Genomic DNA, 16,281 nt, shown 5'->3' with positions numbered 1-16,281 from the left:
CAGCACCACATGAGAGATTCTGGAGACTTCGAACACCTTAGGGAGGGACCACCGCTTGCAGCACCCTTCTACCAAAGGTCAAGTCAGCAGAGGAGGATAGATTTAGTCTATAGTGTCTAAAGAAAGTTGAGGGTGAGGCCCAGGTAGCGGCCTTACAAATTTGCTCTATTGATACCTCTGCTTTCTCAGCCCAGGAGGTCGCCACGGCTCTGGTGGAATGAGCCTTGATGCCGTCAGGAACCGGGACGCCACTAGCTGAATAGGCTACACTAATGGCCTCCCTAATCCATCGGGCAATAGTCCCCTTTGACACTCCATAACCTTTCCTAGCACCCTGGAAGGCTACGAATAGGGACTGGGACCTCCTCCACTGGCTGGTTATAGACATATACTCTACTAGGGTTCTTTTAACGTCTAGGCTATGAAATTTCTCCTCCCCTGGGTTTTTCGGATTCTCGCAGAAGGAAGGGAGGACAATTTCTTGGTTTCGGTGAAAGTTAGTTACTACTTTCGGCAAGTAAACAGGGTCTGTTCTCATAACCACCCTATCCTGGTATATCTGGGTATATGGTGGGTTGACTGAGAGGGCCTGCAAGTCACTAACTCTACGTGCCGACGTTAGAGCTACCAAAATGATGGTTTTTATGGTGAGATTTTTAGTTGAAATCTGCTGTATGGGTTCAAACGGCTCCTTCGTAAGGGCTTCCAGCACCAGATTTAGATCCCATGGAGCTATTTTTGGTAAGGAAACTGGCCTAGATCTGTGGCAAGATTTTATGAACCTGGCTACCCATCCGTTTGCCGCTATATTGCAATTGTATAACGCACACAGCGCTGAAACCTGTACCTTGAGGGTATTAACCGCCAGGCCTAGCTGTAGGCCTGCCTGCAAGAACTCCAAGATGGACTCGATTGGGGGTTCTTGACCTAACGGTTTTCCCAGGAATTGTAGAAATTTCTTCCACGTCCTGCCATATATGTTGGTTGTTATTGGTTTTCTACTTTTCATTATAGTCACCAACCCCGGGGAAAAACCTTTATCTCTCAAAAGTGCCCTCTCAAATTCCACGCCGTCAGATGGAACCCCTTGACTTGTTTGTGGAATATCGGCCCCTGAGCTAATAAATCTGGAATTTCTGGCAGTACCCACGGGTCCGAAAGAGACATCATTTGCAGTAGTGAAAACCACGGTCTTTCTGGCCAGAACGGGGCTATGAGGATTACTCTGGCTTGCTCGTCGCTTATCTTTTTTACCACTGCCGGGATTAACGCTACTGGGGGAAAGGCATAGCTCAGTTTGAACAGCCACGGGATTTGCAGAGCATCTACTGCCCACGGGTTTTCCCCTGGGTTTAATGAGCAGAACCTCCTCACTTGCCGGTTGTTTTTGGTGGCAAAGAGGTCGATCACTGGCTGCCCCCATAACTGTACTATCCTCTGGAATATTACACGATTTAAGGCCCACTCTCCCTGTTTTAACTTGTTGCGGCTTAGAAAGTCGGCTTGAACATTTTCTGTCCCTTTGATGTGTAGGGCCGTCAGGGAGGTTAGATGTTGTTCTGCTTTGAGAAAGATTCTTTTGGCTTCGTCCATTAGGGAGTTTGACCTTGTCCCTCCCTGGTGGTTGACATACGCCACTGCTACCCTGTTGTCTGACATAATTCGGACATTTTGACCCTGTAACATGGGAATGAATGCCCCCAAGGCTCTGTTTACCGCTCTTAACTCTCTTAAGTTGGAGGAAGCCTTCTGCTCTAGGTGACCCCAGGACCCTTGGGCTATTTGTTCTCTCAGGTGTGCCCCCCATCCCGAGCAGCTTGCGTCCGTCAATATTACATCGGACACGGGCCTGTGCCAAAGTTCCTCCTGCTAAATTTGTGCCATCTAGCCACCAAGTGAGAGAGTTTTTCCCCTTTTCGGAAAGTTCCAGCTTCCCTTCTAAACGCCCTTTCAATCGTTTCTGGGCTGACAAGATTTCCGCCTGCAGTTGTCGGGTATGAAACTGTGCCCAGTTGACCGCAGGGATACAGGCTGTTAGCGTGCCCAACAGGGACATTGCCTTTCTTAGGGTCATGTGAGGTTGTTGTATTGCTGTAAGGGTCATTTCTCTCACTTTCTCTAGTTTTTTCTCTGGCAAGAGACAAACTTGACGGTCGGAGTCCAAGACGAAACCTAGAAATGTTTGTTTCCTTAGGGGTTGAAGTTTTGATTTCTTTAAGTTTACCATCCAACCCAGTCTTTGCAGGGTTTCTGTTATTTTCTCTACTTGATGTGCGCAGTGATGTTCTGAATTGCCAATGACCAAAAAATCGTCCAAGTAAGGCACCGTAATCACATTGTGGATTCGAAGGAAAGCTGTCATTTCCGCTATTACTTTCGTAAAAATCCTTGGCGCTATGGAGATGCCAAACGGAAGAGCTGTAAATTGAAAGTGCCTGAGGTCGCCCTGGATGTATAGGGCTACCCTCAGGTATTTCTGGTATTCTGGGTGCATCGGAATGTGGTAATAGGCATCCTTCAAATCTATTACGGCCATGAAGCAGTTGTGGTGTAACAGCTTTATGGCCGAAGTCACCAATTCCATTTTGAATGTTTGGTTCATGATCCATTGATTGAGGCGCCTGAGATTTATTATTGTTCTGAAGGAGAGGTCTGGTTTTTTTTATTAGGAAGAGGGGAGAATAGAACCCCCTTCTCTCTTGATCTTTTGGGACCTCTATTAGAACTTGTTTCTCCAACAGTCCTAAAATTTCTGTTTCTATGGCTGATTGCTCTCCTGGTTCCTTTCTGACGTGGGTTACCACAAATGAAGCTCTCGGATGCTGGAAGAAAGGGATTTTTGGGCCATTCTTTATAATGCTCAGAATCCAATTGTTGGCCGATATTTTCTCCCATTCTTGAGAAAAGAGCTTCAATCTTCCCCCCACCGGAGGGCTGGCGTCATTGCGGGGATTTTTTGGCGGTTGAGGTAGTTCCCCCAAACATGAACCCTGGTTCTTTTTTCCTCTTGTCGTCCCACCTTTTCCGCTCTCCCGGGGGACGGCCCCGATTGAACTTTCCCCTCCGAAAGGGCGGTCTCCTCTGATCACCCATGAATCTGGGGAAGCCCTTCTTTTTATCACCGGCCTTCTCCAGGATGTCATCCAACAGGATGTCAACAGGAACTGCCCATCACATGGTAACGAGCATAATTTCGCCTTAGATTGAATGTCCCCAGGGCAGCCTTTGAGCCATAACGCCCGTCTTGCGGCGTTCGATAGCCCCGCTGCTCTTGCCGTTAACCTCATTGAGTCGGCGGAGGTGTCAGCCAAGAAAGCGGCAGCTCCGTGTAGCAAGTACATTTCTCCTAATATTTTCTCTCTTGGTACCTTGGAGGCTAATTTTTCTTCAAGTTGTTGCAACCAGACCATTAATGACCGGGCTGTGCAGGTGCCGGCTATTGCCGGTTTCAGACCCCCTGCCGCTGCCTCCCAAGTGTGCCTTAGGTATGAGTCCGCTTTTTTATCCAAGGGATCTCTCAAAACCCCTGAGTCCTCCAGGGGCAGGGCCGACTTCTTGGAAGACCTAGACACTGCTTCGTCAATCTTTGGGACCTTGTCCCAGACGTCCGTGTCTTTAGCCTCAAAGGGGTATCTTCGCTTTGAAGAGGAGGGAAGGCTACCTGACTTCTCCGGTTTCTTCCATTCTCTTTCGATTAGGGCCTGAACCTTGTCATTGACCGGAAAGGTACGCTTCTTCCTTTCTTGCAGGCCGCCAAACATTACATCCTCCAGTGATCTCTCTACCTTCTCCTCTTGCAGGCCCATAGTGGACCTGATGGCTTTGAGGAGAGCGTCCGTATCTTCTACGGGAAAGCAAGGTCTGCCCCCCGTATCACTGTCTGAGGATGAAGATGACCCGTGCTCAACTTGATACTCCAAGCTTTTTTGCCTCCCTAAAAGAGAAAAAACAAGACATAGGAAGGCCTATTATTGTCTAACTTTCACGGAGATCACTCACCACCCAGGAAAGACGGATACCGGGCTCTGGGGCTGCGAAGGAGCGTGCGCTCTGCGCTCTTTTGATCTCGAGGAATCCCTCGATCGGTGACTCGGACGGCTGCTGCTTTTGCCGCTCGAGCGGCTCTTGCGACCAGAAGCTTGCGATGGGGGCAGGGACAACAGGGACGGTGAGCGATCCTCCTGAGACGCCATTGTCACCCCTGCAGCCGCTTCTGCTCCTTTTATGCGGTGAGTGAGCCCCTCATTACCCCTCCCCCCCACGACCGCCAGCCGCTTCTCCTGGCCGGCGTCGCGCCCGGCGCCATGACCGTCGCGTCCTGAAGACGTCAGCGGTCGCGCTCCCACGTCAGACGCCGGTCTCTGCCCCCGGCTTCCCCTGCATGCAGGGGAAGGAACGGGCACGCGCGCAGGGGGAGGGCGGTACAGGGAGGAACCTCCGAAGGGAGGACATCGGAACGTGCCCACACGAACCCGGGGCCCGTATGAGGAAAAACCCCGGGGACTGCGCTACCAGCTGCCGACGGCCAGCGTCGCAGGTAAGCCAGCCCTGCATTTTTACACACCGGGACGGCCCTGGGTCTTTTCATCCTGACTGGCACCGCCGCTGTCAGAGGGATTCCTTTCCAGGACAGGAACCCAACTGAAGCGGGGGAGAGGTGCCGCCCCTTATGTTTCAGTAGGTTCCTGTCCTGGCGGGGCGGATCCCTCTCTCATGTGGTGCTGTCATGGGTGAAGGGAAAAATAGCTCTGTATGCAGATGATGTGCTGCTCTTTTTGGAGGATTCTGGAGTCTCATTGTTGGGTGTGATGAACATTCTTAAAACATTTGGGAATGTGTCGGGCCTAGTCATTAATTGGGAGAAGTCCAATATTATGGCGGTTGATGGTGGGGAGGACGATCTCATGTTAAGGGGAGAGGGAACGAAATTAGCGGTGGTTCAGCAATTCAAATACTTGGGTGTTCAGGTGTCTCTTCCACTATCTAGCTATATTGATCTCAATCTGGTTCCGCTGTTGGGGAAATTCAGATATAAAATAGGGACATGGAGCAGATTGCATATCTCAGTGGTGGGGAGAGTCAATTTCATCAAGATGATTTTAATGCCCCAGCTTCTATATGTGTTACATAATGCCCCTATCTGGATACCCAGGAGGTGGTTCCGTACCATTGGTTCCCTTTTCAGAGAGCTGGTTTGGGGGAAAAAACAGGCAAGGCTTCGACTGGAAATTCTGCAGAGACCTAAGGATGAAGAGGGCTTGGCACTTCCGAACCCTTGGATTTACTATTTAGCTGCGCAGGGTCAACATATAAGGGGCTAGAAAGAAAGTTATAATATGGGGTCATCACAAAGGGTTTTGGCACATGTTTTAGATAGTCCACTGATCCAGGGCCTGGAAGCAGGATGCTTTAGGAAGGTTGGTTGGGTCTACCCCACTTGTTTACTGATTCATAAGATGTGGGAAGAAATTAAGAAGATTAGAGGGGTGGAATATCTAACTGACTTCTCTCCAATATGGTAAAATTATAATTTACTGGAGTTCGCTAAAATGGGGGACTTTAAAATTTGGAAGGGTTTGGGAATATGTTACATCGGCCAGGTACAGGATTGACAGGAGTTGTTACCCTTTGACTGCAGGAGATTTACGGGTTGCCATAGGTCTGTAGGTTTCAGTATAGGCAGTTCCACCACGCTTACAGGACTGAGAGTAAAACAGTTAATATGAAGGTTCAGGTGGATATTCTCGTAAACTATGTTAGTGCAAAAGGGGGGACGAGAGGCGTTGTTTCAGAGATATACAGGAACCTACTCTTTGCCTTCTTACAAAGATATCCAATTAAAGCAAAAGAGAAATGGGAGAAAGAGGTGGGAGATATAGAGGAAGATAAATGGGAAATAATAATGGAATATGTACCCAAGGTGTCACTGAGCGAACCGGCCAGACTGTCTCAGTTATATGTGCTCCATAGAGTGTATAGGACTTCAGATAGGCTAAACAAGGCCGGGTTGAAACAAACTTCCAAATGCCAGAGATGTCGGACCGAAGGGGCTGGAATTATATACATGCTGTGGCAATGTCCAAAATTAAACACGTTTTGGGTGAAGGTGATGACTGCAATTGGAAGGGTATGTAATTGTAGAATTGAAAGGGAGCCTCTGGTGTGTATCTTGGGGTATGTAGGAGATCGGGGTATCGAATTATCATAAACTAGCAATAGCTAGATTATTATATGTTGCGAGGAAACTGATTGCCAGATGTTGGATAAGTGAAGAACCACCGACAATGCGGGAGCTCTTTAGACAGTCTGACTATATTATGGGTATAGAAAAAGAGTATATACGCTAAAAGGAAAAAGGCTGGTACCTTTGAAACAATATGGAATCCCTGGGCGGAGAGGTGCTGACCTCAGAAGATCAATGCTGCATTACTGTGTACTTTTATTTAAATAGTTGTATACGTGCTTTACAGAGGGAAGGGGGGTGGGGGAAAGGAATGGCAAGTATGTTTTGAAAAAATTCATAACTTGTATACTCTTCACAGATTGAATATGCTGGTTGTTTTATATTTTGTTATGTAAAAAAAAAAAAAAAAAAAAAAAAAGTATGGCACTTGTGATGTTGCCAGAGCTTGTAAGTTATGTTATAACACCCACGGAGACATGGTAACATGCTTAAAGGGCCAATTAGTCTGGGGACACCAATGCTCCCTTGACTAGTCAAAGCTCTCATTTACATATGATAAAGCAAATTTAGACACACAAACAGGTCTTTAGAAAAGGTATGCAATGTAATACCGGGACTGTAAGGCAGCGTGTCTACATATGCAACTTCTGGTAGTTCTGGGGACCTGACAGGTTCCTTTTATTGGCAGCAAGCAAGAGCATATGGCTACACACATACAGCACAGCTTATACTTATATGGAATAAGAGTTGCAGGAACACAATTTTTAGTTATTTACGATCTGTAAAATCTAAAAAGGAGAAAATATGACTTACCTTAAACAAAATGTGCTTATATTTGAATGAGTCTCTCCTGAATTGAATAGGTTGATGTGCTGTTCACCATTTGCATGCGCTGTCCAAGATAAAGCAACATTTTTATGAAAAGAAAAAGGCTTATCCATGTTGCCCTTAAGTACTTCTTTATTGGGTAACCTTTTTGCAGCTCGCTTCATTAATGCTTGCAAGAATTTTTTTAATTTGCTTAGCACATTTATTCTCCACTTCTGGGAGGCGACTTTCCGATTAGGATTCACAGACAATGTCCACACAGATGGTTTTTCAGAATTGAATTCTTTAGAGCTCTTCTGATGAGATATAAGTTCTAAGAAATTTTTCACAAGCATGTTACTGCGATCAATCAGTAGATCTGGGTAAGCTTCCAAAAGGATGTCTAAGATCTTTAAGGAGTCCTCCTGGATACCTATCATAATATGAGTCATAGCAGTGGAGAGATGAGCACTTACAAGAGGAAAGAAAGGAGCGAGTTTTTCTTGGGAGACCATGGGTGCTAAATGCTGTAGCACAGAAATGGCAGCAGATCGAACCATTGGATCTTTATCTGTGAATACAGCAGCAACTTCACTCATGATAACAGAAATGTGTGTGTCAATCACTGAAGGATATGTTGATAGGATTTCTCGGAGACCAACTAGAGCATCATGTTTAATACCAGCGTTGTAATGGTGCATCTGAGACAAGATATCCTGCAAATTAAACAAACATTTATACATGCTGTCACATATGATCAAGGTTACTCATTCACATTCAACTGTTTCTGTATGAAATTCTCATGTGCACATTCATTACCCCCATGGATTCCACTACATCTCAGCTGGCTACACAACCGATCTGATAAACCAATGTAAACTGTAGGGACCCAACTCGCCATGTCCTGGCTCTCAGAACTACACCAAAGCCTCAGTTACATGTCTGCATATGTGAAAGATGTTATCCCATGAACAGCATTTGTTACCCATTTGTAGGAAACAAATGTACAATGACTCAAGGTACCCTGATCACAAGAAAGGGGGTCCAAAAGTTGCATTGTAAATGGAGCGGCCTCTTTCTGGGTGTGACCACTGCTACAATCACTTCTATGGGAGTGAATTTGTGTGGCCACCACTGTAACAGGGAAGTAGAATGCTGGTCATGCATTGCACACTACCATTCACATGGGGGACAAACAAAATACCCCCACACACACACAATACACTACAATAGAAAGTCACTCCTACTGTACACTAATTTAAATGGTGGCTGTAGCAGGGAGTCTTAGCCAGACGTGGCTTCAGTACACAGCCTAAGACTAGGTTTAGATGAGCGTATTTCACAATCCACAATACAAGTGGGTCTTCAGATCCAAACATATCTAAGCAGCTATAAGTTTGAAGCCAGATATCTGCAGTCAGTCTGAGTATCGCGGTCCTTATACAGACTGAGTTAGGTCTGTCTGAACCTGAAATAAAACTAAATTCACAGTGTCATGGGTGATGATGGGACTAACCAAATTTTACATCTATAATTCACGGTAGGAGACAAAAGTAATGAATAATGGCCCCAAATAATGGTACTAGAATAAAAGGTAATTTTATTGATGATACAATTAGAAAAAAAAAAAAAAAAAAGTGCTGAATCCAATTAAGAGGGACTATAAGGTCATAGGGAATCAAAAGACCAAGGATATTACAATTATTATATTATATATATTATGCATCTAGCCAGCCTGTATGCTTCTTATTATGGTTTATTATTTTTATGAATTTATTTTCATATTTTTACTTTTCACATATCCTTTTAATATTCACTTTTTTATTGATTATTCTAATGGTACATGCACCTAGAAATATTGGGGTGTCTTCAACTCTTTGGGGCACGTTTATGTGAAACAAATTTTACATTTGTATTCATGAGGGGGGAAGATTCCATGCAGCCAGTGATACACAAGTCGAAGAGCAGCCTGTCAGTCATAGTTAGATGACAGGGAAAGTGCTATGGAAAAGAATAGTCAGGATTACGTGCCTGGTGTTCTGTTACTATTGACCAAACAGAACCAATATGAGAGGTCCCTGACATGATTGCCACTTAAATAAAACAGTATATTTGGAGGACATATCTGCTTTAAAGGGCTTACTTTATTTTTATTAGAACCTCAAAAGGATTACATAAGTCAAATTGCCAAAAATCATTTGTGCAAAAATGTGAAGATAAAAAAAAATAGAGCCCAAATCCTAACTCCTATTCAGATCTGAGTCTCCTGAATTATAAAGTTGGTAGATACAGCGAAAGACTCTGTAGAATCCATTTAGACTTGAACAAGTCCGATATTCCCACAGAGTGTTCATACATCAAGTCACCATGGCTCAAGACAGAGCTGAAGGCTGTTAATAATGAATAGTGAGTGTGTCATCTGATGTGTCATTATACTCTTGCCTCCACAGTATACATGCAGTGTACTAGCTAGTGAGGCACACAAACCAATATTTGAATGGATCCCACATATTACTACAAGAACCCACATTGTGGTGGATTGGCCTTGGAGAGAAATCAAAGAGAAGGGGGAAACTTCTGAGCTGACCACAAACAGCAGATAGATGCCCATCAGCTGTGTCCAGCTCAGGGGAAACACCTCACCCATCATCAGGCATAGCAGCGGATTGGTAACAGCATGCTTTTGATGCCTCAAAAATGCTGTGTTCTGATCACGCAGGTAAATCTGCATGGTTCGTAATGAACTATGCAGATTTAATGCACCTAATGACTGGCTATGGGGGAAACTGCTGAAATTAACATGCTGCGGGGTCATAATCCAGCACTGCAGAGGAGATTTCGCATAGGTAAATATTAGCACAGTGGATGGGATTTCTATAAATAACGCAGCGCAGGTGAGTTGCATCCAAACCGACCGGACTCAACTTAGTCTGCAGTTAGCTATTAGTTAGCCATTCGATTTTCATGCATGATGAATTATTCATGTGCTCAAAATGACCAGCTCAACGTCCTGAATAATGTTTGCCAAAAAAATGATCAACTCTGTGTAGTTCAGAAGTTATTCACGTAAATCGCTTATGTCGCGCATAATCAAACGCACTCAATCGTACATAAGTTAAATTTGAAATGAGGTTCCCTGGACCACTAGTACTCAAAATGACCAGCTCAATGTCCTGAATAATGTTTGCCAAAAAAATGATCAACTCTGTGTAGTTTGGAAGTTATTCATCAAACGCACTCAATCGTACATAAGATTAATTTGAAAAGAGGTACCCCTGACCACTAGTACTCAAAATGACCAGCTCAACGTCCTGAATAATGTTTGCCAAAAAAATTATCAACTCTATGTGTACTTCAGAAGTTATTCACGTAAATCGCTAATGTTGCGAATAATCAAACGCACTCAATCGAATTGCATTTCACAGATATTACAAGGATTGGTAACAAAAATTTATGTCTAATTATCATCGTTTACTAAAACCATACTACTAAATCAACAACCTTGATCAGGTACATAAAACTTAATAATCCACATATTTAGAAATTATTGTCAGTGACATGAATATAATAAGCATTTATAATATGTAAACTTTCTAATATTATAAATTAATTTAATTTCACATAATTTGTGCCTATAATACATAGAGTATGAATATCTATTTGAAGCACTACTTCCTTGCACACTAGTTGACAAGATGATACTTGTCAACAATATTTATACATACACTGTAGCAGAAGACAAAAAAATTTATAGCAAGACCTCCAACATCTAACCTTTTTGAGATATCAAAACAAAAACATTCAAAAAAATTTACATTAAGCAAGTAAATTTTTAATTAAAATGTTGAGACTGATCTTATCATTTACTTTTATTCTTAAACATATTAGATATTTTATATACCCAAATATAAATATAGCTTTCAAACAGGACAAACACAACAACACTGAAATTCAGACTGGATGTTACAGTGTAAGTTAATTCAAGTATGCCAATTCAACACAAATCCTTACCATGGACAGATGACGTTAACAGACAATCCTCCAAGTAGGGCCACTCTATGGAATACTTCGATGGCTTCCAAGTGAGTGTATCACTTCAGAACAGAACAGTGATGACATGGACTCTTTCAATGCCTAGCATGAGTTGAGTTTCTTAAAATTTGGTCACACATGAAGGTATTCTGTTTATTACCATGTGATAAGCCCCTCATTGTTTCTACAAGACTCTAAAGCCCCCGTTACACACTGCGATATCGCTAGCAATAGCGCTGTAAAGTCACCGATTTTGTGACGTTGCAGCGATATTGCTAGCGATATCGCTACATGTGATACTTACCTCCGACAGGCTCCCCTGCTGGTTATCGCTGATCGCGCGAGACGCTCCTGGACCACTCCTCGTCGGCCACTTCCTGCGTCGCCGACGAGCGTGGAGCCGGGCGGGAGGACGCAGGATCGCTTGGTGTGACAGGTAAGTAGCGACCCCCGTCCCCAGCGATGTCGCTGGTGAGATCTGCCTGTGTGGCAGCTCACTAGCGACCACCTAGCGATGCACCAGCGATCCTGACCGCGTCATATCGCTGGTCGGGATCGCTGGTGCATCGCTAGGTGTAACGGTACCCTAAGGAGTCTAGGTTTACAGTTACTGTTGACTCATGTAATTACCTTTGCCAGGGAAGGTCACAGACTCAGACAAATCAATTATGCTAACCTTTCATTGTATTGCTCCATTCTGTGTAAATTAGCTGACTCTTCCTCATCTCTGTAAAGCGGGAGTCACACATAATCTCGCTAGCGATATCGCTGCCGAGTCACAACTTTTGTGACGTAACAGCGATCTCACCAGCGAGATCGCTGTGTGTGACAGCGATCAGCGAGCGGCCCCCCTGCCGGTATCGCTGTAAGAAACCTCTGGACATTTTTTTGGTCGCTGGTCTCCCACTGGCCAGCACGCATCGCTGCGTGTGACAGGCGGGAGACCAGCGATCAGCTGCAAAAAATAGAATTAAAATAAAAAATATTGTTATTCTCACCTTCCGACGTCCCGCGCAGCATTCCCGCTTCTCTCCACACTCCGGTCCCAGTGATCCTTTGCAAGAATTACCGCGAGACATCGCGATCCCGCGAGAACGGACGTAATCGTGGTCATTCTCGCAAAGGATTACTGGGACCGGAGCGTGGAGAGAGGCGGGAATGCTGTGCGGGACGTCGGAAGGTGAGAATAACAACATTTTTTATTTTAATTCTATTTTTTACAGGGATGGCAAGCGATGCCGGGCGCTCGGCATCGCTGTGCTGATTGCTGGTGAAGCTGTCTGTGTGACAGCTCACCAGCGATCACATATCGACTTACCAGCGATCCTGACACCTTGATATCGGTGTCGGTATCGCTGGTAAGTCGCTATGTGTGACTCCAGCTTTAGACACCATTACTACTATGGATATTATGTATGCGGCTTGGAATCTAGCACACTCTTATTCCACCAATCATGAATCCCCCAAGGGTCTGAATTGAGAGCTCAGGGGTATAGAAGGAGGACTGTCCAGTGACCAAGTCTCTCTTGCTGCATGGTACCAATTTTGGATCTGCGGATCCGATTGGCAGGCCATAACCCCACATGGATTATAAGACTACATGGACTTCAGCATCGAATGCAAGGATTCGGCTGAGATATCAAAGACTACATAAGGATGGTATCTAGCTTGGGACAATCCAGTCACCTGACTACAGAATTTGCAGTAGTCAGTCAGCTTCCTAAATCTGGCATTATTCCTTTCTCGGTGGGTGCACATCGAAAGCGGGGTGCTGCTGGCTTGGAGTAAGTAGCCCTGGAAGCTCTGAGGAACGGATATTATAATCCCTGGTGAGCCAGTGGAAGGGTGATAAACTGTTTGCTGTTACATTTTGTGTTTTGCTGGTTGTGATATATGCCATTAATTGTTTGGAGATCCAAGAAAGTCCTAATATTGTGATTCACTCACCCTGTGTTGTCTGAGTAGTGTGCCACCCACTGTTAAGGAGGTCGGGCATTCAGTTGGGATGAGCGATGGTCCATGCTGTCTTTGTAAAGGCGGCTGTGCAAGCGGAGGAGAGCACCCACTGACCCACGTGTCTACACAAGAACCACTATGTAAAGTTAAATAAAAGGTTAATAATGACGTTACAATTACATATAAATAATTTGATGACATAAAACTTTATTAAGTGTAATTTCACACACAAACTTAGCATCTGTTCAACAACTCTTGAATTAAACAGATTAGTGGGTTAAGCCCTTATGGAAACTTCAAGTAAGTTGTGATAGCAAACAGTGAGGTACCTATAAAATGTTTCACATGTGGCGTTAGCATATTTTGTATAATTCTTCAACTATACATAAAGTTGTGAATTTTTTGGGCAAAATTGGTTAGATTGAGTGCTTTTGATTATGCGCGACATAAACGATTTACGTGAATAACTTCTGAACTACACATAGAGTTGATTTTTTTTTTGGCAAATATTATTCAGGACATTGAGCTGGTCATTTTGAGTACTAGTGGTCCAGGGTACCTCTTTTCAAATTGAACTTATGTACGATTGAGTGCGTTTGATTATGCACGACATAAGCGATTTACGTGAATAACTTCTGAACTACACAGAGTTGATTTTTTTGGCAAACATTCAGGACATTGAGCTGGTCATTTTGAGTACTAGTGGTCCAGGGTACCTCTTTTCAAATTAATCTTATGTACGATTGAGTACGTTTGATTATGCGCAACATAAGCGATTTATGTGAATAACTTCTGAACTACACATAGAGGTGATCAATTTTTTGGCAAACATTATTCAGGACATTGAGCTGGTCATTTTCAGTACTAGTGGTCAGGGGTACCTCTTTTCAAATTAATCTTATGTACGATTGAGTACGTTTGATTATGCGCAACATAAGCGATTTATGTGAATAACTTCTGAACTACACATAGAGTTGATCTTTTTTTGGCAAACATTATTCAGGACATTGAGCTGGTCATTTTCAGTACTAGTAGTCCAGGGTACCTCTTTTCAAATTGAACTTATGTACAATTGAGTACGTTTGATTATGCGCGACATAAGCGATTTACATGAATAACTTCCGAACTACACATAAAGTTGATCATTTTTTGGCAAATATTATTCAGGACATTGAGCTTCATCATACATGAAAATCGAATAGCTAACTAATAGCTAACTGCAGACTAACTTGAGTCCGGTTCCAAACCATTGCTACTCCGAATCGTGGGCACATAGCCTAAGAAGTGGAAACCCCAGCTACAAGGCAAGGGGGGAGCAGTGCGCAGCCACAAGAGAGCAGGGTCATGAGGACACAGCACATTGATGGCGGGAGGCGCTGGGGAGAGCACATGTCCCTACCGTTATGGCGAGCTTCCTCCTGCTGCGGGGCTGCAGCGCCTCCTCTCTCAACTGCTTGCTCAGGCGAATGGACTTAATCCTACAATTGGTGTCTGTCACGTTATCCGCTTGGCGTCTTTTCTTTCCAACCTTCAGTTTCACTTTCTGAAAATCCTCTTGCCGTTTTCTTTTATTCCCCATGGCAGAATAGAGTCTCGTCAGAATGAATGGCGCCGATAACAAACTGCTGCTGTTCTGGCAGTTACCACTCCAACACGGCTCCTCTCTGTTACAGCTCCACGCAGGATCGCCCGCTCAGCTAGATAACTTTCTATTTCCGGGTCACAAAAGACTACTTCCTGCTGTCCCGTACGGAAAGCGCAGGCGGACAATACGACAAGCGATCTCTTGTGTGTCCGTATGGCTGAGCTTCTCATTATCTTGCTGCAGACAGGGTCATCGAAGCAGCACACTGCATTGCGGTTATTGCCAGTGTGACCCATGCTGACAATGTCCTGAATATTTCCCTTCATTGGGAAAGACCTTGTGCCCCTAGCGATCAGGTGCTGAATAGCAGAGGCGCATGGGTGGCCCTGGGCGCCAAAATTTGCATCCCCAGACAAAGTGGGGATAGCTAGTGCAGAACAGGGCATAGCTAAGCTCATAATACATCAAAATCTGCAAAGCGACAGATGCCAGAAATACGCACCCATCTCTGGGGGGAACAAGATTTCTGGTGAAGATGTGCCACATTCATTAAGAGGACTGCATTAAAGGGATGAAAGTTTGCCATCACTCTTAGTGCCTTCTTAATTGTGACATTATGCACGTGTTGTCGCTATTCGCTGGTGAGCGAGGTGGTCACATGCAGACTAGACGTGCTCGGCCGTTCTCATTTCACTTGCATTGAAAGAAGACAGGCATGGTAGTCAGAGACAAAGGCTGAAGTTGGTTTCTTATTCGGCAATTTTTACTTTTCTGTTTATTATAGGTTTAACAACAAAAAAATAAGCATCACAATAATAAAAAAAAAAAATGCAGCAAGGTGCTCTGATGTGAATACACTTAAAATCAGGGACAAAAATTATAAAACTGGCACAAAAATGGGCATCAAAGTGGGCACCAGAGGGCGTTAATGAAAGGGTTAAATGACTGGGCCACTGATATCACACTGCAGATGTATAGCACAGGGAGCCCCACATCAAAAACAGGTCTCTCCAGCCTTGCCCAAATGGGTTCTGGGCATCAGAATTGGCATCAAAGTGGGCAAACAGCCAATTTTCACAGATTTGAATAAGTAACTGATGTTTTTAAGGGGTTAAATGACTTTGGGCCACTGATGTCACACTATGAATACACAGATAGTGATGCTCCTCATCAAACCCAGGTCCCTCAGTCTGGCCCAAAATAGTTCTGGGCATCAGAATTGGCATCAAAGGGGGGGCGTGGCCTGCTAGCAAGTGTGGAAGCTGCATAGTTACAGCGCTCCTGCAGCCCAGGACATTTAGCAGCCCATCCTGGCTCAATTCAGCACCCAGCTACTCACCTGCAGCTCCTACAACCACCCAGGTACATGATGACACGCGGCAGATCACAGAAGAGGGGATCCTCGCCGAGATTGCCCGACTTCTTTGCAAGGGGGAAGTCCACCAAAGCAACAGGTAAAATGGTGCCTGCGTCCCCTTCAGAAACCCCATGCTCCTCTGGGGGCTCTGGGAGAGGTGCAGGCAGAGAGGGGATTCATGAACACCACTCTGCTCCACTCACTAAGGAGGATATGCAGGAGTTTCCTTCCTCTTTGAGGGCTTATTTAAAAGAGGACATGCATAATATGCTTAGAGAGCTGAAAGGAGAAATCTCAGCTCTGGGAGAGCGCACCTCTCATTTAGAGAATAAAATGGCTGAATATGCCACATCTTTCAAT

At 44.6% G+C, this 16,281-nt stretch overlaps 1 protein-coding gene across 6 annotated transcripts in view; it reads right to left on the bottom strand.

Annotated features, from left to right (window-relative positions):
* Nucleotides 1-15,359, bottom strand: part of TEX10 (testis expressed 10) — a 721,463-nt gene extending 706,104 nt beyond the window's left edge. For 3 of the 6 annotated variants that reach the window (XM_073555731.1, XM_073555732.1, XM_073555730.1), the window contains exons 1-2: nucleotides 14,379-15,359; nucleotides 6,998-7,707 (exon numbers count right to left, since the gene is read on the bottom strand). In XM_073555731.1, the coding sequence (XP_073411832.1) occupies nucleotides 6,998-7,707; nucleotides 14,379-14,558 (890 nt within the window). In that variant the 5' untranslated portion in view covers nucleotides 14,559-15,359. Of the gene's footprint in view, nucleotides 1-6,997; nucleotides 7,708-12,970; nucleotides 13,116-14,378 lie in introns of all 6 variants that reach the window. The other 3 variants (XM_073555728.1, XM_073555729.1, XM_073555727.1) reach the window with 3 other exon arrangements.
* Between the last annotated feature and the right edge of the window lie 922 nt (nucleotides 15,360-16,281).

The sequence above is a fragment of the Dendrobates tinctorius genome, unplaced genomic scaffold (assembly GCF_039654945.1).
Source record: "Dendrobates tinctorius isolate UK_male_01 unplaced genomic scaffold, ASM3965494v1 ptg000229l, whole genome shotgun sequence".
Classification (NCBI taxonomy): Eukaryota; Metazoa; Chordata; class Amphibia; order Anura; family Dendrobatidae; genus Dendrobates; species Dendrobates tinctorius.
This window is presented reverse-complemented; position numbering and strand designations above follow the sequence as displayed.